Raw genomic sequence first — 24,948 nt, forward strand, 5'->3', positions numbered from 1 at the left:
CATCGGGGACTATTATTTTGAAATTGAACAATTTCGTGACCCGGAAGTGACTTGGGCAACTTTTTCAAACTAGTTTCGCGGCGCACCGTTTGTATAATCGGGAGAACGTTAGATGATCTATGTTTAGCCTAAGGCGAAGGTAATTATGTATTTTTATTAGTTTAGAAATATTCCCGTTGTATAATAAATAACGTTAAACAAAACAAGTTTTATTTTGAAAGGAAATGTCACTAATTGGAAGTAGAAATGAAAGAGGACATGGAAAGAAAGGGACAACAAAAAGGAGACAATACTCCAGGGAGGCACTGGAGACAGCTGTAGAGAAAGTAAAAGCTGGAATGAGCCTTAGAGAAGCTTCCCGTGAGTCAGGGATTCCTCACACCACTCTCCAAGATCACAAAAAGAACAAATATGCCTTTGCCCCTCACCCCAACCTGGCAATAACCACCGAGGAAGAGCACTCCCTAATATCTTATGTTCTCTGGATGGCTGACCATGCCTTCCCTATCAGCAGGACTGTGGTGAAGGCTCTGGCTGTGGCCATTATCAAGGAGAGTGGCCGTAGCACCGTCGTCAATCTGGAAAGGGGACTGAGTGACAACTGGTGGTCTAGATTCAGGGCTCGCCACCCTGAGCTGAGCGCCAGGGTGCCCGACCCTCTCAACCGGGCCAGGGTACAGGGAGATACTCCTGCCGCCATCAAGGGCTTCTTTGATGTCTACGAGCCCATCTTCGTCAGCCACGGCTTAGAACACAAGCCGCACCTCATCTTCAACTGCGACGAGATGGGGTTTTCGGACAAGCACAAGTCCAGGGAGACATTTCTCTGTCAAAAAGACAGGAAACACATCTATCAACAGCAGCAGAACACCACTAGGGAACATATTACCGTGCACTGCTGTGTGAGTGCAGCTGGTGAGAGTATCCCCGCCTTTATAATCTTCCAGAAGTGCCTCCCCAGTACGGCCTGTGCCCTCGAGGGTCCACCGAAGGCCCTGTATGGTGTGTCCCCTAAAGGCTACATGGACGCAGAACTTTTCCTGAAGTGGCTGCTCTTCTTCGTGAAGCACGCCCCAAAGGAGAGGCCCCTGGTGCTCGTAGTGGACCACCACAAAACCCATGTGTCCAGGGAGGTTGTCAAGTTTTGCCGGGAAAATCAGGTGGAGGTGGTCTGTCTGCCGGCGAAAACCACCCACGTGTTGCAGCCATTGGACATCAGCGTCTTTGACCCACTGAAGACTGTGTTCAGCAGGAATGCTGCACGTCTAGGCCTGGTGCGGGGCGATCTTGTCATCGGCAAGAAGCACTTCCCCGCCATGCTGCGAGAGGCCTACCCCCAGGTGGTCACTAAGAAAAACATTATGGCTGGGTTCAAGAAGGCAGGGATTTTCCCACTCAACAGAGAGGCCTTTGACTCCAGCCAGCTGGTGAAGCTGGTGCCGACCACCCCCGACCCAAAAGCAGCAACCTCAGAGGCCACTGCAGGGACCCCCGACACCAAAGCAGCAGAGGCCCCCGCAACCCCAGCAGCGACCACGTTTCTTGTCCCGGGTGGCTGCTGTTCGACCTGCGGACAGCGTGCCCCACCCACAAACCCTTTGGTGGCTACAGGGCTCGTCTCTCAAGACCTGGCCAATGTTCTGGTGCCCCCAGTCTTCCAAACATCTAACCGGCAGAAAGTGAAGCGTCGACTCCTCCTGCCGGCCCGCGTCATCACAAGCGTCAAGTACAACAAACTCCTTCATCAACAGGAGGCTGGAGTGAAGGAGAAGCAGGAGAGAAAGAGGAAGCGGGAGGAACTGCAGAGGAGGAGAGAAAAGAGAGAGCCCGGCAAAAACACCAAAGGGAAAAGGAAATGGCAGGCTGAGGTGTCAGAGCACTGCGCACCGGTGTCAGAGGACGATGTCTGTCTGCAGCCCCAATTACCTTGGGTTTTCAGTTTTCCATCTTTTGATAGTTTGCTCTAATCATTTGAGAGATGATGCTCTGAAGCCTGCTGTCATCAGAAGTAATCTCTGGTTATGTCCGAGAGGAAATTGAGATAATAAGAGAATAAGAAGAGAGGGGTGTAGAGGGAGAGAGAGAAAAAGAGGGGAGTAGAGGGAGGGAGAGAGAGAGGGGGGTAGAGGGAGGGAGAGAGAGAAAGAGGGGGTAGAGGGAGAGAGAGAAAGAGGGGAGGTAGAGGGAGGGAGAGGGAGAAAGAGAGGGGAGTAGAGGGAGGGAGAGAGAGAAAGGGGGGAGAGGGAGAAAGAGAGAGGGAGAGGGAGGGAGAAAGAGAGTGGAGTAGAGGGAGGGAGAAAGAGGGGGGTAGAGGGAGGGAGAGAGAGAAAGAGAGGGGGAAGTGGGAGGGAGAGAGAAAGCTAGGGGGTAGAGGGAGGGAGAGAGAAAGCTAGGGGGTAGAGGGAGGGAGAGAGAAAGCTAGGGGGTAGAGGGAGGGAGAGAGAAAGCTAGGCGGTAGAGGGAGGGAGAGAGAAAGCTAGGGGGTAGAGGGAGGGAGAGAGAAAGCTAGGCGGTAGAGGGAGGGAGAGAGAAAGCTAGGGGGTAGAGGGAGGGAGAGAGAAAGCTAGGGGGTAGAGGGAGGGAGAGAGAAAGCTAGGGGGTAGAGGGAGGGAGAGAGAAAGCTAGGGGGTAGAGGGAGGGAGAGAGAAAGAGAGGGTGAGAGAGATGTTTCTTTGCAAGTGTTATTTATTTTAGGAGTAGGATTTCTGTTTTGTTTTTAACAGCTCCATGCTTCTGTGTTGTTGCATCAGTGATATTCTACTGAACTTTGATTAAGGAAGAACTCGAAACAAAAACAACAAATGTAACATTTAACAGAAAAAAGGAACTGTCTGTTTTTGATGACCAGGGGTGTATTCATTACGCTGATTCTGTTGCAAAACATTTCTTAAACGGAAGCAGACGGAACAAAACGGGGAGAGACTTACCTGGATTTGTCCAATAGAAACTCCAAACAGTTACAAAATGTTCCGTTGTGCAGCAGAATTGGTGGAATGAATATACCCCTGTTTTAATGTTGCCAAAAGAAAGCTCTTCACTGAACATGTGATTTAAAAAAGTGATCGTATTAGTGAACACTAATAAGTGCTAACCTTTATATATACACACTGAACAAAAATATAAACTCAACATGTAAAGTGTTGGTCCCATGTTTCATGAGCGGAAATAAAAGATCCCAGAAATGTTACATATGCACAAAAAGCTTTTTTCTCTCAATTTTTGTGCACAAATTTGTTTACATCCCTGTTAGTGAGCATTTCTCCTTTGCCAAGGTAATCCATCCACCGGACCAGGTGTAGCATATCAAAAAGCTGATTAAACAGGATGATCATTACACAGGTGCACCTTGTGCTGGGGACAATACAATGCCACTCTAAAATGTGCAGATGTCTCAAGTTGAGGGAGCATGCAATTGGCATGCTGACCGCATGAATGTCCAGCAGAGTTGTTACCAGAGAACTTAATGTTCATTTCTTTACCGCCTTCAATGTTGTTTTAGAGAATTTGGCAGTAGGTCCATCAGGCCTCACAACCGCAGACCACGTGTATGGCGTCGTGTGCGTGAGCGGTTTGCTGATGTCAACGATGTGAACAGAGTGCCCCGTGGTGGTGGTGGGGTTATGGTATAGGCAGGCATAAGCTATGGACAACGAACACAATTGCATTGTATAGATGGCAATTTGAATGCAGAAAAATACAGTGACGAGATCCTGAGGCCCATTAGAGGTATCTGTGATCAACAGATGCATATCTGTATTCCCAGTCATGTGAAATCCATAGATTAGGGCCTAATGAATTTATTTAATTTGACTGATTTCCTCATTTGAACTATAACTCAGTAAAATCAGTTAAATTGTTGCATGTTGAGTTTATATATTTTCGTTCAGTATAGAACTTATAAGCTCTTGAAAACCCTTATTATCCGAAGGGTAAAATCTATATACTTTCTGTAGCAGTTTGCGCAGATCCATACGCTGTGTGCCTCCAGTTGACAAACTATCCCCAGTTACACTGACACACAGGTGCCCCATAATGACAAAGAAAAAATAGGTTTATAGATTTATAGATATTTTTGCAAATGTATACAAATAAAAAAACGAAAATATTACATTTGCATAAGTATTCAGACCCTTTACTCAGTGCTTTGTTCAAGCACCTTTGGCATCGATTACAGCCTCGAGTCTTCTTGGGTATGACGCTACAGGTTTGGCACACCTGCATTTGGGGAGTTTCTCCCTTTCTTCTCTGGAGATCCTCTCAAGCTCTGTCAGACACCTATTTTCAGGTCACTGCAGTGATATTCGATTGGGTTCAAGTCCGGGCCACTCAAGAACATTCAGAGACTTGTCCCGAAGCCACTCCTGTGTTGTCTTGGCTGTGTGCTTAGGGTCATCCTGTTGGAAGGTGAACCTTCGCCCCAGTCTGAGGTCCTGAGCGCTCTGGAGCAGGTTTTTGTCAAGGATCTCTCTGTACTTTGCTCCGTTCATCTTTCCCCTCGATCCTGACTAGTCAACCAGTCCCTGCCGCTGAAAAACATCCCCACAGCATGATGCTGCCACCACCATGCTTCACCGTAGGGATGGTGGCAGGTTTCCTCCCTACGCTTGGCATTCAGACCAAAGAGTTCCATCTTGGTTTCATGGGGTGCCAGAGCAGCGAACAATTTTGACTGGGCTGAGCGGGAACTGTGCTTCCCTACCTCTGAGGAAGCACAGTTCCCGCTCAGCCCAGTCAAAACTGTTCGCTGCTCTGGCACCCCAATGGTGGAACAAGCTCCCTCACGACGCCAGGACAGCGGAGTCAATCACCACCTTCCGGAGACACCTGAAACCCCACCTCTTTAAGGAATACCTGGGATAGGATAAAGTAATCCTTCTAACCCCCCCTTAAAAGATTTAGATGCACTATTGTAAAGTGGTTGTTCCACTGGATATTATAAGGTGAATGCACCAATTTGTAAGTCGCTCTGGATAAGAGCGTCTGCTAAATGACTTAAATGTAAATGTAAGTCTCAACGCAAATGGTCTGAATACTTATTTAAAGAAGGTATTTCAGTTTTTACGTTTAATACATTTGCAGAAATGTCAGAACTGTTTTTGCTTTGTCATTATGGGGTAATGTGTGTAGATTGATGAGGGAAAACATTATTTCATCCATTTTAGAATAAGGCTGTAACATAACAAAATATGGAAAAAGTCAAGGGGTTTGAATACTTTTTGAATGCACTGTATAGAGGGATTAGGGTGACCCTTCAGATGCTCACAGTCAACCAGACATGGGATTTTCCCGGACTAATCAGGAATTCTTGGTTTTGAGGGAATAAGGCTGTCACGAAACAAAATGTGTAAATGTGTTGGGGTCTGAATAATTTCCGAATGCGCTGTACTTTATATACTAGGTTTGATATACTATCCAATATACTAGGCGTTATAACCATGTATGATAATGTAAGACTGTGGGTATTAAAATGTTTCATAACAGTGCCAAAGCTGGGTTTGTTCCAGCTAGCCATATTTTGATTTTAGGCAGTAACTTTTGAGCCACAGGGATTTAGATACAAGTTGCACTCCCATACCCCGGATGTGATTATTGTGTTTGTGTCGGCAGAGAAGGAGATGCCTCTGCCCGTACAGGTTTTTAACTTTCAGGTAAACTTGTGTTTTCAACAGTTCATATAACCGGGAACACGTTTGAATGACTATATTTTTTGTTTAGATTGAGTTGATCTATTTGGTCCTCTAACAAAGTGTTTCCAACTAGCGTTAGCTAACAAGCTAATCTTGCTAGCTAACGTTAGCTAAGAAGCTATGCTAGGGTCGCAACATCAAGTTAGACCTTATTAGCTAATACATTTAGCGTTAGGGCGGATTGAACTAGGTTTATTATAGATTATAAATCTTCAATTTGTTTGATAGATTTAGCTAACTAGTCGGCGGATTAAAAAAAACAGGTGTAGCTAAATTAGTTATAGAAAATGTTAACAGACAGTTTGATGGCTCGTGTTGAGTCGTTACTGTAATTTGCTCATTTAAAAAAAGAAAACTGGCTGCAGTTAGTAATTCCTGACTAGCATAGCTACGTCTGTGTCAAACGTTAGCCTAGCCACCTAAAATGCAAACTGTTTAGCTAGCTAAATAAAAATGTAGTTAGCTAGAGAAGATGGCCATGGAAACAATTCTTAAATTGTCTGTTATAATCAACTAACTAAACAACATCCACCGGACTGGCAGAAGTTCCTATCACCCTGAAACCTTTCACCAAGCCTTGCAGTTCAGTTTAGGCGCTGTTCATTTAGAGGCAACGCATTAATTGACATCCCTTTTATGCAAGAAGCAGGACTTCCATGTGTCTTAAATGTCTCAGACCTGGCTTCTTCCACCAATTCACATGTGTGACCCACCTTGTTTGTACAGCACCAAATATCCACTACATCACCAAAAGTATGTGGACACCCATTCAAATGAGTGGATTCTGATATTTCAGCCACACCCGTTGCTGACAGGTGTATAAAATCGAGCACACAGCCATGCAATCTTTATTTTCAAAAAAGACATGCAATCTCCATAGACAAAACATTGGCAGTAGAATGGCCCGTACTGAAGAGCTCAGTGACTTTCAACATGGCTCCGTCATAAGATGCCACTTTTCCAACAAGTCGGTTTGTAAAATGTATGCCCTGCTAGAGCTGCCCTGGACAACTGTAAGTGCTGATAAGTGAAAATGTCTAGGAGCAACAATGGCTCAGCCGCGAAGTGGTAGGCCTCACAAACTCACAGAACGGGACCACTGAAACGCGTAGCAACACTCACTACCGAGTTCCAAACTGCCTCTGAAGGCAACGTCAGCACAAGAACTGTTCGTCGGGAGCTTCATGGGCTCTCGAGTGGCGCAGCTGTCTAAGGCACTGCATCATTTTACATTTTAGTCATTTAGCAGACGCTCTTATCCAGAGCAACTTACAGTAGTGAATGCATACATTTCATACATTTTTTTTTCTTCCCATACTGGTCCGACGTGGGAATCAAACCCACAACCCTGGCGTTGCAAACACCATGCTCTACCAACTGAGCCACACGGGACCGTGTGCATCATGGCCGAGTCCCATAGGGCGGTGCACAATTGGCCCAACGTCGTTCGGGTTTGGCTGGGGTAGGCCGTCATTGTAAATAAGAATTTGTTCGTAACTGACTTGCCTAGTTAAATAAAGGTTAAATAAAAAATTGTAATGGTTTCCATGGCCTTGCAGTCGCACACCAAGATCACAATGCCAGGCGTCAGGTTGAGTGGTGTAAAGCTCACTGCCATTGGAATCTGGAGCAGTGGAAATGTGTTCTCTGGAGTGATGAATCACTCTTCACCTTCTGGCAGTCCAATGGAAGAATCTGGGTTTGGTGGATGCCAGGAGAAAGCTACCTGCCCCAATTTCATGGTTTGGGCTAGGCCCCTTAGTTACCATGAAGGGAAATCTTAACATTACAGCATAGATGATTTTGTGGCAACAGTTTGGGGAAGGCCCTTTCCTGTTTCAGCATGACAATGCCCTCGTGCACCAAGTGAGGTCCATACAGAAATGGTTTGTTGATCAGTGTGGAAGAACTTGACTAGCCTACACAGAGCCCTGACCTCAAGCCCATCAAATTACTTTGGGATGAATTGGAACGCCGACTGCGAACCAGGCCTAATCGCCCAACCTCACTAATGCTCTTGTGGCTGAATGGAAACAAGTCCCTGCAGAAATGTTCCAACATCTAGTGGAAAGCCTTCCCAGAAGAGTGGAGGCTGTTATAGCAACAAAGAGGGGACATATTAATACCCATGATTATGGAATAAGATGTTTGACGAGCAGGTGTCCACATACTTTTGGTCATGTAGTTTATTACACAGCCCCAAATAACATCCAGCTAATGTGGTCAGAGGTCTGGCTAGCTAACTAACATGACTTATCATGCGAAGTGCTTTAAGTCAAGGACAGAAATCACTCTTTTGCCCTCTCCTCCATCTCCCCCCTCCCTTCCTTCCCTGCATCTCCCCCCTTTCCCTCCTCCAGGACAGCTCAGTGTCAGAGCTGGAGGTTGCCGCAGGGGCAGAGCAAGCTCAGGCTCAGGACAGTGAAAGAGACAGGGACATGGCCAGAGACAGGGACAAGAGTAGGGCTAGCTTGGCCCAGACCTCAGCCTCAGAGCTGCCCTGTACCTCCCATAGCAGCAGTAGACCCAATCTGCTGTCACCGTTCACTGCAGGGGACTACGTCCTTAGCTCCAGCCTCTCAGCATGCTCCCTGCTCCCAGAGGTAGGACCACCAGAGCAGACAGAGCAAAGCTCTGATATATGAAATTGTTTTAAGGTCATACCAAGGATCATTTTGATTTTGAGTTTTAAGACCCCTTGAGGTATAAAAAATAGGACACATTTTTTTGATAAATCATTTTTGGCCTTACTGCTATTAGGGCAGCAGGTAGCCTAGTGGTTAGAACGTTGGGCCAGTAACCGAAAGGTTGCTAGATTGAATCCCTGAGCTGCCCCTGAACAAGGCTGTTCCTAGGCCGTCATTGTAAATAAGAATTTGTTCTTAACTGAATTGCCTAGTTAAATAAAGTAAAAAATAAATAAAAAAATAGGGTTTTTTACATGTATTTAACCCCATATTTTTGGTACTAATCCAGTCTCCATATATACTTCCATAAATGTTTTCAACTTTGTTCAAGGGGCCCTCCTGGCAAGTCTTGTGAGGCCTGTGGGCGTCCTAGAGAGTCTCACCTTTACACAGAGGGTCATATTAGTGTGTAGGCCAAACTGTTCAGACAGTTGGCAGATCGGCTGTACAGACTTCAGATGAGTCCCAAGTAGCTTGTCGGGGTCATAGAGCAAAACGGAGAACACCGTCATGTTCGTGAGAGTCTCATCTTTCCATTGAAGGGTCAATCATTTGTAGGCTGTTCGGACGCTACAGACAATTTTGTGAGAAGACCAATTGGGGTGTCTCATGGTCTGACAAACACCGCCCTAGCTCTGTCACCTTTCACTGCAGAAACACTGCTCTAGCTCTGTCACCTTTCACTGCAGAAACACTGCTCTAGCTCTGTCACCTTTCACTGCAGAAACACTGCTCTAGCTCTGTCACCTTTCACTGCAGAAACACTGCTCTAGCTCTGTCACCTTTCACTGCAGAAACACTGCTCTAGCTTAAATTGATGGATTTCTATGGGGCTTTTTTTAAATGCTAATTCGATTTCAGCGGGTGCACGGACATTGACCTTAGACTTTTAGAGCTTGACCCCCTATCTCTCTCTCGCCCCTGCTCGCTCTCTCTCCATCTCACCTTCTCTCTCCCCCTCCCTTCCATCCCTCTCTCTCCTCCAGGGGGCTGTTGAGCCGATGCAGATCGATGCTGACCCCCAGGAAGACCAGCAGAATGCTCCAGACACCAACTATGTGGTGGAAAACCCCACACTGGTACGTTATTATAGCACTAAGCTAGCACTGGTACGTTACTATAGCACTAAACTAGCACTGGTACGTTACTATAGCACTAAGCTAGCCCTAGCACTGGTACGTTACTATAGCACTAAGCTAGCACTGGTACGTTACTATAGCACTAAGCTAGCACTGGTACGTTACTATAGCACTAAACTAGCACTGGGACGTTACTATAGCACTAAGCTAGCCCTAGCACTGGTACGTTACTATAGCACTAAGCTAGCACTGGGACGTTACTATAGCACTAAGCTAGCCCTAGCACTGGGACGTTACTATAGCACTAAGCTAGCCCTAGCACTGGGACGTTACTATAGCACTAAGCTAGCACTGGTACGTTACTATAGCACTAAGCTAGCCCTAGCACTGGGACGTTACTATAGCACTAAACTAGCACTGGGACGTTACTATAGCACTAAGCTAGCCCTAGCACTGGGACGTTACTATAGCACTAAGCTAGCCCTAGCACTGGGACGTTACTATAGCACTAAGCTAGCACTGGTACGTTACTATAGCACTAAGCTAGCCCTAGCACTGGGACGTTACTATAGCACTAAGCTAGCACTGGTACGTTACTAAAGCACTAAGCTAGCCCTAGCACTGGGACGTTACTATAGCACTAAACTAGCACTGGTACGTTACTATAGCACTAAGCTAGCCCTAGCACTGGGACGTTACTATAGCACTAAACTAGCACTGGGACGTTACTATAGCACTAAGCTAGCCCTAGCACTGGGACGTTACTATAGCACTAAACTAGCACTGGTACGTTACTATAGCACTAAGCTAGCCCTAGCACTGGGACGTTACTATAGCACTAAACTAGCACTGGTACGTTACTATAGCACTAAGCTAGCCCTAGCACTGGTACGTTACTATAGCACTAAGCTAGCCCTAGCACTGGGACGTTACTATAGCACTAAGCTAGCACTGGTACGTTACTATAGCACTAAACTAGCACTGGTACGTTACTATAGCACTAAGCTAGCCCTAGCACTGGTACGTTACTATAGCACTAAGCTAGCCCTAGCACTGGGACGTTACTATAGCACTAAGCTAGCCCTAGCACTGGGACGTTACTATAGCACTAAGCTAGCACTGGGACGTTACTATAGCACTAAGCTAGCCCTAGCACTGGTACGTTACTATAGCACTAAGCTAGCACTGGGACGTTACTATAGCACTAAGCTAGCACTGGTACGTTACTATAGCACTAAGCTAGCACTGGGACGTTACTATAGCACTAAGCTAGCCCTAGCACTGGTACGTTACTATAGCACTAAGCTAGCACTGGGACGTTACTATAGCACTAAGCTAGCCCTAGCACTGGTACGTTACTATAGCACTAAGCTAGCACTGGGACGTTACTATAGCACTAAGCTAGCACTGGGACGTTACTATAGCACTAAGCTAGCACTGGGACGTTACTATAGCATTAAGCTAGCCCTAGCACTGGGACGATATTATAGCACTAAGCTAGCACTGGGACGTTACTATAGCACTAAGCTAGCACTGGTACGTTACTATAGCATTAAGGTAGCCCTAGCACTGGGACGTTACTATAGCACTAAGCTAGCCCTAGCACTGGTACGTTACTATAGCACTAAGCTAGCACTGGGACGTTACTATAGCACTAAACTAGCACTGGTACGTTACTATAGCACTAAGCTAGCCCTAGCACTGGGACGTTTTTATAGCACTAAGCTAGCACTGGTACGTTACTATAGCACTAAGCTAGCCCTAGCACTGGTACGTTACTATAGCACTAAGCTAGCACTGGTACGTTACTATAGCACTAAGCTAGCCCTAGCACTGGGACGTTATTATAGCACTAAGCTAGCACTGGGACGTTACTATAGCACTAAACTAGCACTGGTACGTTACTATAGCACTAAGCTAGCCCTAGCACTGGGACGTTATTATAGCACTAAGCTAGCCCTAGCACTGGTACGTTACTATAGCACTAAGCTAGCACTGGTACGTTACTATAGCACTAAGCTAGCCCTAGCACTGGGACGTTATTATAGCACTAAGCTAGCACTGGGACGTTACTATAGCACTAAGCTAGCACTAGCACTGGTACTTTACTATAGCACTAAGCTAGCACTGCTATGTTACTATAGCACTAAGCTAGCACTGGGACGTTACTATGGGACTAAGCTAGCACTGGTACGTTACTAAAGCACTAAGCTAGCACTGGGACGTTACTATGGGACTAAGCTAGCACTGGTACGTTACTAAAGCACTAAGCTAGCCCTAGCACTGGTACGTTACTATAGCACTAAGCTAGCACTGGGACGTTACTATGGGACTAAGCTAGCACTGGTACGTTACTAAAGCACTAAGCTAGCCCTAGCACTGGTACGTTACTATAGCACTAAGCTAGCACTGGGACGTTACTATAGCACTAAGCTAGCCCTAGCACTGGTACGTTACTATAGCACTAAGCTAGCACTGGGACGTTACTATGTGACTAAGCTAGCACTGATACGTTACTAAAGCACTAAGCTAGCCCTAGCACTGGGACGTTACTATAGCACTAAGCTAGCCCTAGCACTGGTACGTTACTATAGCACTAAGCTAGCACTGGTACGTTACTATAGCACTAAGCTAGCACTAGCACTGGGACGTTATTATAGCACTAAGCTAGCACTGGCACGTTACTATAGCACTAAGCTAGCACTGGGACGTTACTATAGCACTAAGCTAGCCCTAGCACTGGTACGTTGCTATAGCACTAAGCTAGCACTGGGACGTTACTATAGCACTAAGCTAGCACTGGGACGTTACTCTAGCACTAAGCTAGCACTGGGACGTTACTATAGCACTAAGCTAGCACTGGGACGTTACTATAGCACTAAGCTAGCACTGGGACGTTACTATAGCACTAAGCTAGCACTGGGACGTTACTATAGCACTAAGCTAGCACTGGGACGTTACTCTAGCACTAAGCTAGCACTGGGACGTTACTCTAGCACTAAGCTAGCACTGGGACGTTACTCTAGCACTGGGACGTTACTATAGCAGGACGTTACTCTAGCACTGGGACGTTACTATAGCACTTAGCTAGCACTGGGACGTTACTATAGCACTAAGCTAGCACTGGGACGTTACTATAGCACTCAGCTAGCCCTAGCACTGGGACGTTACTATAGCACTTAGCTAGCACTGGGACATTACTATAGCACTAAGCTAGCCCTAGCACGTTACTCTAGCACTGGGACGTTACTATAGCACTAAGCTAGCACTGGGACGTTACTCTAGCACTGGGACGTTACTATAGCACTCAGCTAGCACTGGGACGTTACTCTAGCACTGGGACGTTACTATAGCACTAAGCTAGCCCTGGGACGTTACTATAGCACTTAGCTAGCACTGGGACGTTACTATAGCACTAAGCTAGCCCTAGCACTGGGACGTTACTCTAGCACTAGGACGTTACTATAGCACTAAGCTAGCCCTGGGACGTTACTATAGCACTTAGCTAGCACTGGGACATTACTATAGCACTAAGCTAGCCCTAGCACTGGGACGTTACTATAGCACTAAGCTAGCACTGGGACGTTACTATAGCACTAAGCTAGCACTGGGACGTTACTATAGCACTCAGCTAGCCCTAGCACTGGGACGTTACTCTAGCACTGGGACGTTACTATAGCACTTAGCTAGCACTGGGACGTTACTATAGCACTAAGCTAGCACTGGGATGTTACTATAGCAGTAAGCTAGCCCTAGCACTGGGACGTTACTATAGCACTAAGCTAGCACTGGGACGTTGACTATCTTCCTTAGCTTTGTAGTTCTACTTCTATATTCTATGCTGAACACTGAAATGAACACTAAATGAAGTCATTCTGTCACATGGTGGTCTACTCCTATCATGTGTTATCTTCTCACTGTCTTCTCGCTGTCTCAATCTCTGTCTCTGTCTTTCTCTCAATCTCTCTGTCTCGCTGCCTCTCGCTGTCTCTCTGTCAATCTCTCTTTTGTCTCCCTGTCTCTCTCTCTCTCTCTCTCTGTCTTTCATCTCTCCTGGTCTCCCTCTCTAGGACCTGGAGCAGTTTGCGTCCAGCTACAGCGGTCTGATGCGTATTGAGAGACTGCAGTTCATAGCACAACATTGTCCCCAGCTCCGTGCCGAGGCCCTGAAGATGGCCCTGTCCTTCGTCCAGAGGACCTTCAACGTAGACGTGTACGAGGAGATCCACCGCAGACTCACCGACGCCAAGAGGTGAGGAGAAAGCGTGTGTGAGAGTGAAGTGGGGCCTATATAAGGTACAAAAGTATCTGTGTGTGTGTGTGTGTGTGTGTGTGTGTGTGTGTGTGTGTGTGTGTGTGTGTGTGTGTGTGTGTGAGATCCCACATGTGTGCATACGTCCCTAACATCTCTGTCTATTCCCAGACAGGCGCAGGGTGTCCCTGACGCAGTGCCTGATGGGCCGGTGGAGGCCCCTCTCCTGGACACAGCCTGGGCAGAGAGCACCAGGAAAAAGGCCCTGCTCAAACTGGAGAAGCTGGACACTGACCTCAAGAACTACAAGGGAAACTCCATCAAAGAGAGCATCAGGTAACTAGCTACGGGGGAAACTCAAGTAGACATTGTTTTCACTGTGTTACGTGTGTCACAAGCAGTGGAGATGGAACTCAGATAACATGCATGGCTAGAACCTAGGACATCTGCTGGGTTTACACACATCCAGTGCTTTTAACTTCATGAGAGGGAGCGTGCAAGACAAGTACACACTTTGGGATAAGGTTGGAGAATGTGGACACAGCCAGTGATGTGGTAGAGGAGAGGAAGGGCCTCAAAACTCAAATGGAACCAGTCTACTACTCAACAAGTTCTCTCTCCGGATTTTCCTCTCTCTCCTCCTCTCCTCCCCTCTCCCTCTCTCCTCCTCTTCTCTCTCCTCCCTTCTCTCCCTCCTCTCTCTCTCCCTCTCCCTCTCTCTTTCTCTCCTCCCTCTCCCCTCTCTCTCCTCCCTCCCCCTCCCCTCTCCCCTCCCTCTCTCTCTCTCTCTCTGTTCAGGCGGGGTCATGATGACCTAGGGGACCACTATTTAGACTGTGGAGATCTCAGCAACGCCCTTAAGTGTTACAGCCGAGCCCGAGACTACTGCACTAGTGCCAAGCATGTCATCAACATGTGTCTGAACGTCATCAAGGTACAATGACCTCATTAACACGTGCCTCCGAAATGAATATTTATGAATGTCATGTCAACTTTTATCAAGTTGTGTCTTCACTTGGTCAAGTCTATAAACGTGGATTGTCTGACCTAACATCCTTGGAAAGTTTCTCAAACCTTTTCTCTCCTCTGTCTGTCTCTGTCTCCCCCCTCTCTCTCACTCTCTCTCCTCTGTCTGTCTCTGTCTCCTCTCTCTCTCTCTCTCTGTGTATTTCCCTCTCGCTAGGTTAGCGTTTACCTCCAGAACTGGTCCCATGTACTTAGCTATGTCAGCAAGGCAGAATCCACTCCAGAGATAGCTGAGGTTAGTACTGAATGACTGAACTATAACCTTTCCATCGTACCTTCCTAGTGAGAGAAACTTGTAAAATCAAGCAGTATGAGAATTTGTTCAATATATTTTCTCCTTTTAAATTGTTGTGTGTGTATAGTAGGTTCGAATATAGCCTTCACACTGAGAGAAAATCACTGACTTATCTCCGCTTGCTTGTTCTTCTAGCAACGAGGAGAGAGAGACAGTCAGAACCAATCTGTCCTCACCAAACTAAAATGTGCTGCGGGTAAGATATCATATTATACTGTTAGGAGGACCACTGAAGTCTGCAGCTAAGACATTATACTATACTAGTATTATACTGTTAGGAGGACCACTGAAGTCTGCAGCTAAGACATTATACTATACTAGTATTATACTGTTAGGAGGACCACTGAAGTCTGCAGCTAAGACATTATACTATACTAGTATTATACTGTTAGGAGGACCACTGAAGTCTGCAGCTAAGACATTATACTATACTAGTATTATACTGTTAGGAGGACCGCTGAAGTCTGCAGCTAAGACATTATACTATACTGTTAGGAGGACCACTGAAGTCTGCAGCTAAGACATTATACTATACTAGTATTATACTGTTAGGAGGACCGCTGAAGTCTGCAGCTAAGACATTATACTATACTGTTAGGAGGACCACTGAAGTCTGCAGCTAAGACATTATACTATACTAGTATTATACTGTTAGGAGGACCACTGAAGTCTGCAGCTAAGACATTATACTAAGTCATTATGCTATACTGTTAGGAGGACCACTGAAGTCTGCAGCTAAGACATTATACTATACTGTTAGGAGGACCACTGAAGTCTGCAGCTAAGACATTATGCTATACTGTTAGGAGGACCACTGAAGTCTGCAGCTAAGACATTATACTATACTAGTATTATACTGTTAGGAGGACCACTGAAGTCTGCAGCTAAGACATTATGCTATACTAGTATTATACTGTTAGGAGGACCGCTGAAGTCTGCAGCTAAGACATTATACTATACTGTTAGGAGGACCACTGAAGTCTGCAGCTAAGACATTATACTATACTAGTATTATACTGTTAGGAGGACCACTGAAGTCTGCAGCTAAGACATTATACTATACTAGTATTATACTGTTAGGAGGACCACTGAAGTCTGCAGCTAAGACATTATACTATACTGTTAGGAGGACCACTGAAGTCTGCAGCTAAGACATTATGCTATACTGTTAGGAGGACCACTGAAGTCTGCAGCTAAGACATTATACTATACTAGTATTATACTGTTAGGAGGACCACTGAAGTCTGCAGCTAAGACATTATGCTATACTAGTATTATACTGTTAGGAGGACCGCTGAAGTCTGCAGCTAAGACATTATACTATACTAGTATTATACTGTTAGGAGGACCACTGAAGTCTGCAGCTAAGACATTATGCTATACTAGTATTATACTGTTAGGAGGACCGCTGAAGTCTGCAGCTAAGACATTATACTATACTGTTAGGAGGACCACTGAAGTCTGCAGCTAAGACATTATACTATACTAGTATTATACTGTTAGGAGGACCACTGAAGTCTGCAGCTAAGACATTATACTATACTGTTAGGAGGACCACTGAAGTCTGCAGCTAAGACATTATGCTATACTAGTATTATACTGTTAGGAGGACCGCTGAAGTCTGCAGCTAAGACATTATACTATACTGTTAGGAGGACCGCTGAAGTCTGCAGCTAAGACATTATACTATACTAGTATTATACTGTTAGGAGGACCACTGAAGTCTGCAGCTAAGACATTATACTATACTGTTAGGAGGACCACTGAAGTCTGCAGCTAAGACATTATACTATACTGTTAGGAGGACCACTGAAGTCTGCAGCTAAGACATTATACTATACTAGTATTATACTGTTAGGAGGACCACTGAAGTCTGCAGCTAAGACATTATACTATACTAGTATTATACTGTTAGGAGGACCACTGAAGTCTGCAGCTAAGACATTATACTATACTAGTATTATACTGTTAGGAGGACCGCTGAAGTCTGCAGCTAAGACATTATACTATACTGTTAGGAGGACCACTGAAGTCTGCAGCTAAGACATTATACTATACTAGTATTATACTGTTAGGAGGACCACTGAAGTCTGCAGCTAAGACATTATACTATACTAGTATTATACTGTTAGGAGGACCACTGAAGTCTGCAGCTAAGACATTATGCTATACTAGTATTATACTGTTAGGAGGACCGCTGAAGTCTGCAGCTAAGACATTATACTATACTAGTATTATACTGTTAGGAGGACCGCTGAAGTCTGCAGCTAAGACATTATACTATACTGTTAGGAGGACCACTGAAGTCTGCAGCTAAGACATTATACTATACTGTTAGGAGGACCCCTGAAGTCTGCAGCTAAGACATTATACTATACTAGTATTATACTGTTAGGAGGACCACTGAAGTCTGCAGCTAAGACATTATACTATACTAGTATTATACTGTTAGGAGGACAACTGAAGTCTGCAGCTAAGACATTATACTATAGTGTTAGGAGGACCACTGAAGTCTGCAGCTAAGACATTATACTATACTGTTAGGAGGACAACTGAAGTCTGCAGCTAAGACATTATACTATACTGTTAGGAGGACCACTGAAGTCTGCAGCTAAGACATTATACTATACTAGTATTATACTGTTAGGAGGACCGCTGAAGTCTGCAGCTAAGACATTATACTATACTGTTAGGAGGACCACTGAAGTCTGCAGCTAAGACATTATACTATACTGTTAGGAGGACCCCTGAAGTCTGCAGCTAAGACATTATACTATACTAGTATTATACTGTTAGGAGGACCACTGAAGTCTGCAGCTAAGACATTATACTATACTAGTATTATACTGTTAGGAGGACAACTGAAGTCTGCAGCTAAGACATTATACTATAGTGTTAGGAGTACCACTGAAGTCTGCAGCTAAGACATTATACTATACTGTTGGGAGGACCCCTGAAGTCTGCAGCTAAGACATTATACTATACTAGTATTATACTGTTAGGAGGACCACTGAAGTCTGCAGCTAAGACATTATACTATACTAGTATTATACTGTTAGGAGGACCGCTGAAGTCTGCAGCTAAGACATTATACTATACTAGTATTATACTGTTAGGAGGACCACTGAAGTCTGCAGCTAAGACATTATACTATACTAGTATTATACTGTTAGGAGGACAACTGAAGTCTGCAGCTAAGACATTATACTCTAGTTATACTGTTAGGAGGACCACTGAAGTCTGCAGCTAAGACATTATGCTAGATATACTGTTAGGAGGACCACTGAAGTCTGCAGCTAAGACATTATACTATACTGTTAGGAGGACCACTGAAGTCTGCAGCTAAGACATTATGCTATACTAGTATTATACTGTTAGGAGGACCGCTGAAGTCTGCAGCTAAGACATTATACTATACTAGTATTATACTGTTAGGAGGACCACTGAAGTCTGCAGCTAAGACATTATACTATACTAGTATTATACTGTTAGGAGGACCGCTGAAGTCTGCAGCTAAGACATTATACTATACTGTTAGGAGGACCACTGAAGTCTGCAGCTAAGACATTATACTATACTAGTATTATACTGTTAGGAGGACCACTGAAGTCTGCAGCTAAGACATTATACTATAAGTATACTGTTAGGAGGACCACTGAAGTCTGCAGCTAAGACATGTATACTATACTGTTAGGAGGACCGCTGAAGTCTGCAGCTAAGACATTATGCTAGTTTATACTGTTAGGAGGACCACTGAAGTCTGCAGCTAAGACATTATACTATACTAGTATTATACTGTTAGGAGGACCGCTGAAGTCTGCAGCTAAGACATTAGCTATACTGTATTATACTGTTAGGAGGACCGCTGAAGTCTGCAGCTAAGACATTATACTATACTAGTATTATACTGTTAGGAGGACCACTGAAGTCTGCAGCTAAGACATTATGCTATACTAGTATTATACTGTTAGGAGGACCGCTGAAGTCTGCAGCTAAGACATTATACTATACTGTTAGGAGGACCACTGAAGTCTGCAGCTAAGACATTATACTATACTAGTATTATACTGTTAGGAGGACCACTGAAGTCTGCAGCTAAGACATTATACATATACTGTTAGGAGGACCACTGAAGTCTGCAGCTAAGACATTATGCTATACTTATACTGTTAGGAGGACCGCTGAAGTCTGCAGCTAAGACATTATACTATACTAGTATTATACTGTTAGGAGGACCACTGAAGTCTGCAGCTAAGACATTATACTATACTAGTATTATACTGTTAGGAGGACCGCTGAAGTCTGCAGCTAAGACATTATACTATACTGTTAGGAGGACCGCTGAAGTCTGCAGCTAAGACATTATACTATACTAGTTTATACTGTTAGGAGGACCGCTGAAGTCTGCAGCTAAGACATTATACTATACTAGTATTATACTGTTAGGAGGACCACTGAAGTCTGCAGCTAAGACATTATGCTATACTAGTATTATACTGTTAGGAGGACCGCTGAAGTCTGCAGCTAAGACATTATACTATACTAGTATTATACTGTTAGGAGGACCGCTGAAGTCTGCAGCTAAGACATTATACTATACTGTTAGGAGGACCACTGAAGTCTGCAGCTAAGACATTATACTATACTGTTAGGAGGACCCCTGAAGTCTGCAGCTAAGACATTATACTATACTAGTATTATACTGTTAGGAGGACCACTGAAGTCTGCAGCTAAGACATTATACTATACTAGTATTATACTGTTAGGAGGACAACTGAAGTCTGCAGCTAAGACATTATACTATAGTGTTAGGAGGACCACTGAAGTCTGCAGCTAAGACATTATACTATACTGTTAGGAGGACAACTGAAGTCTGCAGCTAAGACATTATACTATACTGTTAGGAGGACCACTGAAGTCTGCAGCTAAGACATTATACTATACTAGTATTATACTGTTAGGAGGACCGCTGAAGTCTGCAGCTAAGACATTATACTATACTGTTAGGAGGACCACTGAAGTCTGCAGCTAAGACATTATACTAAAATATACTGTTAGGAGGACCACTGAAGTCTGCAGCTAAGACATTATACTATACTAGTATTATACTGTTAGGAGGACCACTGAAGTCTGCAGCTAAGACATTATACTATACTAGTATTATACTGTTAGGAGGACAACTGAAGTCTACAGCTAAGACATTATACTATACTGTTAGGAGGACAACTGAAGTCTGCAGCTAAGACATTATACTATAGTGTTAGGAGTACCACTGAAGTCTGCAGCTAAGACATTATACTATACTGTTGGGAGGACCCCTGAAGTCTGCAGCTAAGACATTATACTATACTAGTATTATACTGTTAGGAGGACCACTGAAGTCTGCAGCTAAGACATTATACTATACTAGTATTATACTGTTAGGGGGACCGCTGAAGTCTGCAGCTAAGACATTATACTATACTAGTATTATACTGTTAGGAGGACCACTGAAGTCTGCAGCTAAGACATTATACTATACTAGTATTATACTGTTAGGAGGACAACTGAAGTCTGCAGCTAAGACATTATACTATACTAGTATTATACTGTTAGGAGGACCACTGAAGTCTGCAGCTAAGACATTATACTATACTAGTATTATACTGTTAGGAGGACCACTGAAGTCTGCAGCTAAGACATTATACTATACTGTTAGGAGGACAACTGAAGTCTGCAGCTAAGACATTATACTATACTAGTATTATACTGTTAGGAGGACCACTGAAGTCTGCAGCTAAGACATTATACTATACTAGTATTATACTGTTAGGAGGACCGCTGAAGTCTGCAGCTAAGACATTATACTATACTAGTATTATACTGTTAGGAGGACCACTGAAGTCTGCAGCTAAGACATTATACTATACTAGTATTATACTGTGAGGAGGACCACTGAAGTCTTAGGTCATATTAGGTAATAAAACCTATTTTTAAATTGTGAGTTTGAAATGTTTCTCTTGACCCGTCCCCCCCAGGTTTGGCAGAGCTGGCCTCTAGAAAGTACAAACCGGCCGCCAAGTGCTTCCTCCAGGCTTCATTTGACCACTGCGACTTCCCAGAGGTCAGATATCAATATACCCCCCTATCTCTGACCCCAACTCACTTGACCCCGCCTCCAACTCACTTGACCCCGCCCCCCAACACTCCATTATAATGGTATGGTACCTCACCATATCTGGTCTGAGCCATGACGTTGCTGTGTACATGGAGTGTTATTAGTTGTATTTGGATTGCGGAGTTGTAACCTGTTGTGGGTCCCCTCCCCAGCTCCTGTCCCCCAATAATGTAGCGGTGTATGGAGGGATGTGTGCCCTGGCCACCTTCGACAGACAGGAACTACAGAAGAACATCATCTCAAGCAGGTAGGCTCCCTACGCAGGGTACACCATACTTAGTCGTCCCCTCCAGGTAACTGCTAACTCTGTTAAAGAACAATGTGCTTCATTGTTCTCTCGATCAAGTGGAAGTCCTTGATGACAACTGTTATGGAGAGGAACAGCTTGTTGAGTGATGACAGATTTCAGTACATATTGAAATGTCAGCACCTCTTTTCCCTCTCTCCCTATCTCTCCTCTCCTCCCTATCTCTCTCCTATCTCTCCCTATCTCTCCTCTCCTCTCTCTCTCTATCTCTCCTCTCTCTCTCCTCTATCTCTCCCTATCTCTCCTCTCCTCTCTCTCTCCTATCTCTCCCTATCTCTCCTCTCCTCTCTCCTATCTCTCTCTCTCTCTCTCCTATCTCTCTAGCTCCTTTAAGTTGTTTTTAGAGTTGGAGCCCCAGGTGCGTGACATAATCTTCAAGTTTTACGAATCACAGTACGCATCCTGTCTGAAACTACTGGACGAGATGAAGGTAAGGAAGAAAACGTTTTTATATGGACTGTTACAGGCTAACTAGATGATGTTAAGGAAGAAAACAGTTTTATATGGACTGTTACAGGCTGACTAGATGAAGGTAAGGAAGAAAACTGTTTTATATGGACTGTTACAGGCTGACTAGATGATGTTAAGGAAGAAAACAGTTTTATATGGACTGTTACAGGCTAACTAGATGATGTTAAGGAAGAAAACAGTTTTATATGGACTGTTACAGGCTGACTAGATGAAGGTAAGGAAGAAAACAGTTTTATATGGACTGTTACAGGCTGACTAGATGAAGGTAAGGAAGAAAACAGTTTTATATGGACTGTTACAGGCTAACTAGATGATGTTAAGGAAGAAAACAGTTTTATATGGACTGTTAGAGGCTGACTAGATGAAGGTAAGGAAGAAAACAGTTTTATATGGACTGTTACAGGCTAACTAGATGATGTTAAGGAAGAAAACAGTTTTATATGGACTGTTACAGGCTGACTAGATGATGTTAAGGAAGAAAACAGTTTTATATGGACTGTTACAGGCTAACTAGATGATGTTAAGGAAGAAAACAGTTTTATATGGACTGTTAGAGGCTGACTAGATGAAGGTAAGGAAGAAAACAGTTTTATATGGACTGTTACAGGCTGACTAGATGATGTTAAGGAAGAAAACAGTTTTATATGGACTGTTAGAGGCTGACTAGATGAAGGTAAGGAAGAAAACAGTTTTATATGGACTGTTACAGGCTGACTAGATGATGTTAAGGAAGAAAACAGTTTTATATGGACTGTTACAGGCTGACTAGATGAAGGTAAGGAAGAAAACAGTTTTATATGGACTGTTACAGGCTGACTAGATGATGTTAAGGAAGAAAACAGTTTTATATGGACTGTTAGAGGCTGACTAGATGATGTTAAGGAAGAAAACAGTTTTATATGGACTGTTACAGGCTGACTAGATGAAGGTAAGGAAGAAAACAGTTTTATATGGACTGTTACAGGCTGACTAGATGATGTTAAGGAAGAAAACAGTTTTATATGGACTGTTACAGGCTGACTAGATGAAGGTAAGGAAGAAAACAGTTTTATATGGACTGTTAGAGGCTGACTAGATGATGTTAAGGAAGAAAACAGTTTTATATGGACTGTTACAGGCTGACTAGATGAAGGTAAGGAAGAAAACAGTTTTATATGGACTGTTACAGGCTGACTAGATGATGTTAAGGAAGAAAACAGTTTTATATGGACTGTTACAGGCTGACTAGATGAAGGTAAGGAAGAAAACAGTTTTATATGGACTGTTACAGGCTGACTAGATGATGTTAAGGAAGAAAACAGTTTTATATGGACTGTTACAGGCTGACTAGATGAAGGTAAGGAAGAAAACAGATTTATATGGACTGTTACAGGCTGACTAGATGAAGGTAAGGAAGAAAACAGTTTTATATGGACTGTTACAGGCTGACTAGATGAAGGTAAGGAAGAAAACAGTTTTATATGGACTGTTACAGGCTGACTAGATGAAGGTAAGGAAGAAAACAGTTTTATATGGACTGTTACAGGCTAACTAGATGATGTTAAGGAAGAAAACAGTTTTATATGGACTGTTAGAGGCTGACTAGATGATGTTAAGGAAGAAAACAGTTTTATATGGACTGTTACAGGCTGACTAGATGATGTTAAGGAAGAAAACAGTTTTATATGGACTGTTACAGGCTAACTAGATGATGTTAAGGAAGAAAACAGTTTTATATGGACTGTTACAGGCTGACTAGATGAAGGTAAGGAAGAAAACAGTTTTATATGGACTGTTACAGGCTGACTAGATGATGTTAAGGAAGAAAACAGTTTTATATGGACTGTTACAGGCTGACTAGATGAAGGTAAGGAAGAAAACAGTTTTATATGGACTGTTACAGGCTGACTAGATGATGTTAAGGAAGAAAACAGTTTTATATGGACTGTTACAGGCTGACTAGATGAAGGTAAGGAAGAAAACAGTTTTATATGGACTGTTACAGGCTAACTAGATGATGTTAAGGAAGAAAACAGTTTTATATGGACTGTTACAGGCTGACTAGATGATGTTAAGGAAGAAAACAGTTTTATATGGACTGTTACAGGCTGACTAGATGAAGGTAAGGAAGAAAACAGTTTTATATGGACAGTTACAGGCTGACTAGATGAAGGTAAGGAAGAAAACAGTTTTATATGGACTGTTACAGGCTGACTAGATGATGTTAAGGAAGAAAACATTTTTATATGGACTGTTACAGGCTGACTAGATGATGTTATGGAAGAAAACAGTTTTATATGGACTGTTACAGGCTGACTAGATGAAGGTAAGGAAGAAAACAGTTTTATATGGACTGTTACAGGCTGACTAGATGATGTTAAGGAAGAAAACAGTTTTATATGGACTGTTACAGGCTGACTAGATGATGTTAAGGAAGAAAACAGTTTTATATGGACTGTTACAGGCTGACTAGATGAAGGTAAGGAAGAAAACAGTTTTATATGGACTGTTACAGGCTGACTAGATGATGTTAAGGAAGAAAACAGTTTTATATGGACTGTTACAGGCTAACTAGATGATGTTAAGGAAGAAAACAGTTTTATATGGACTGTTACAGGCTGACTAGATGAAGGTAAGGAAGAAAGCAGTTTTATATGGACTGTTACAGGCTGACTACATGAAGGTAAGGAAGAAAACAGTTTTATATGGACTGTTACAGGCTGACTAGATGATGTTAAGGAAGAAAACAGTTTTATATGGACTGTTACAGGCTGACTAGATGAAGGTAAGGAAGAAAACAGTTTTATATGGACTGTTACAGGCTAACTAGATGATGTTAAGGAAGAAAACAGTTTTATATGGACTGTTACAGGCTGACTAGATGATGTTAAGGAAGAAAACAGTTTTATATGGACTGTTACAGGCTAACTAGATGATGTTAAGGAAGAAAACAGTTTTATATGGACTGTTACAGGCTGACTAGATGAAGGTAAGGAAGAAAACAGTTT

General features: G+C 43.6%; 2 protein-coding genes across 3 annotated transcripts in view; both read left to right on the forward strand.

Annotated features, from left to right (window-relative positions):
• The first annotated feature begins 59 nt into the window (after positions 1-59).
• On the forward strand, positions 60-2,091 carry si:rp71-1d10.8 (tigger transposable element-derived protein 1). The gene is made up of 2 exons (XM_014202332.2): positions 60-139; positions 222-2,091. The coding sequence occupies exon 2, from the start codon at positions 225-227 to the stop codon at positions 1,965-1,967; it is 1,743 nt and encodes a 580-aa protein (XP_014057807.2). The 5' UTR covers positions 60-139; positions 222-224; the 3' UTR covers positions 1,968-2,091.
• A 3,448-nt stretch (positions 2,092-5,539) lies between these two features.
• Positions 5,540-24,948, forward strand: part of LOC106606200 (COP9 signalosome complex subunit 1) — a 25,262-nt gene continuing 5,853 nt past the window's right edge. Inside the window, exons 1-11 of one of the 2 annotated variants that reach the window (XM_045715852.1) lie at positions 5,574-5,648; positions 8,048-8,290; positions 9,361-9,453; positions 13,524-13,705; positions 13,877-14,041; positions 14,504-14,639; positions 14,889-14,966; positions 15,162-15,222; positions 21,044-21,129; positions 21,336-21,430; positions 21,815-21,920. In XM_045715852.1, coding sequence (XP_045571808.1) covers positions 5,616-5,648; positions 8,048-8,290; positions 9,361-9,453; positions 13,524-13,705; positions 13,877-14,041; positions 14,504-14,639; positions 14,889-14,966; positions 15,162-15,222; positions 21,044-21,129; positions 21,336-21,430; positions 21,815-21,920 — 1,278 coding nt within the window. In that variant the 5' untranslated portion in view covers positions 5,574-5,615. Of the gene's footprint in view, positions 5,649-8,047; positions 8,291-9,360; positions 9,454-13,523; positions 13,706-13,876; positions 14,042-14,503; positions 14,640-14,888; positions 14,967-15,161; positions 15,223-21,043; positions 21,130-21,335; positions 21,431-21,814; positions 21,921-24,948 lie in introns of both variants that reach the window. The other variant, XM_045715853.1, reaches the window with a different exon arrangement.

This window comes from Salmo salar, chromosome ssa03 (assembly GCF_905237065.1).
Source record: "Salmo salar chromosome ssa03, Ssal_v3.1, whole genome shotgun sequence".
Lineage (NCBI taxonomy): Eukaryota > Metazoa > Chordata > Actinopteri > Salmoniformes > Salmonidae > Salmo > Salmo salar.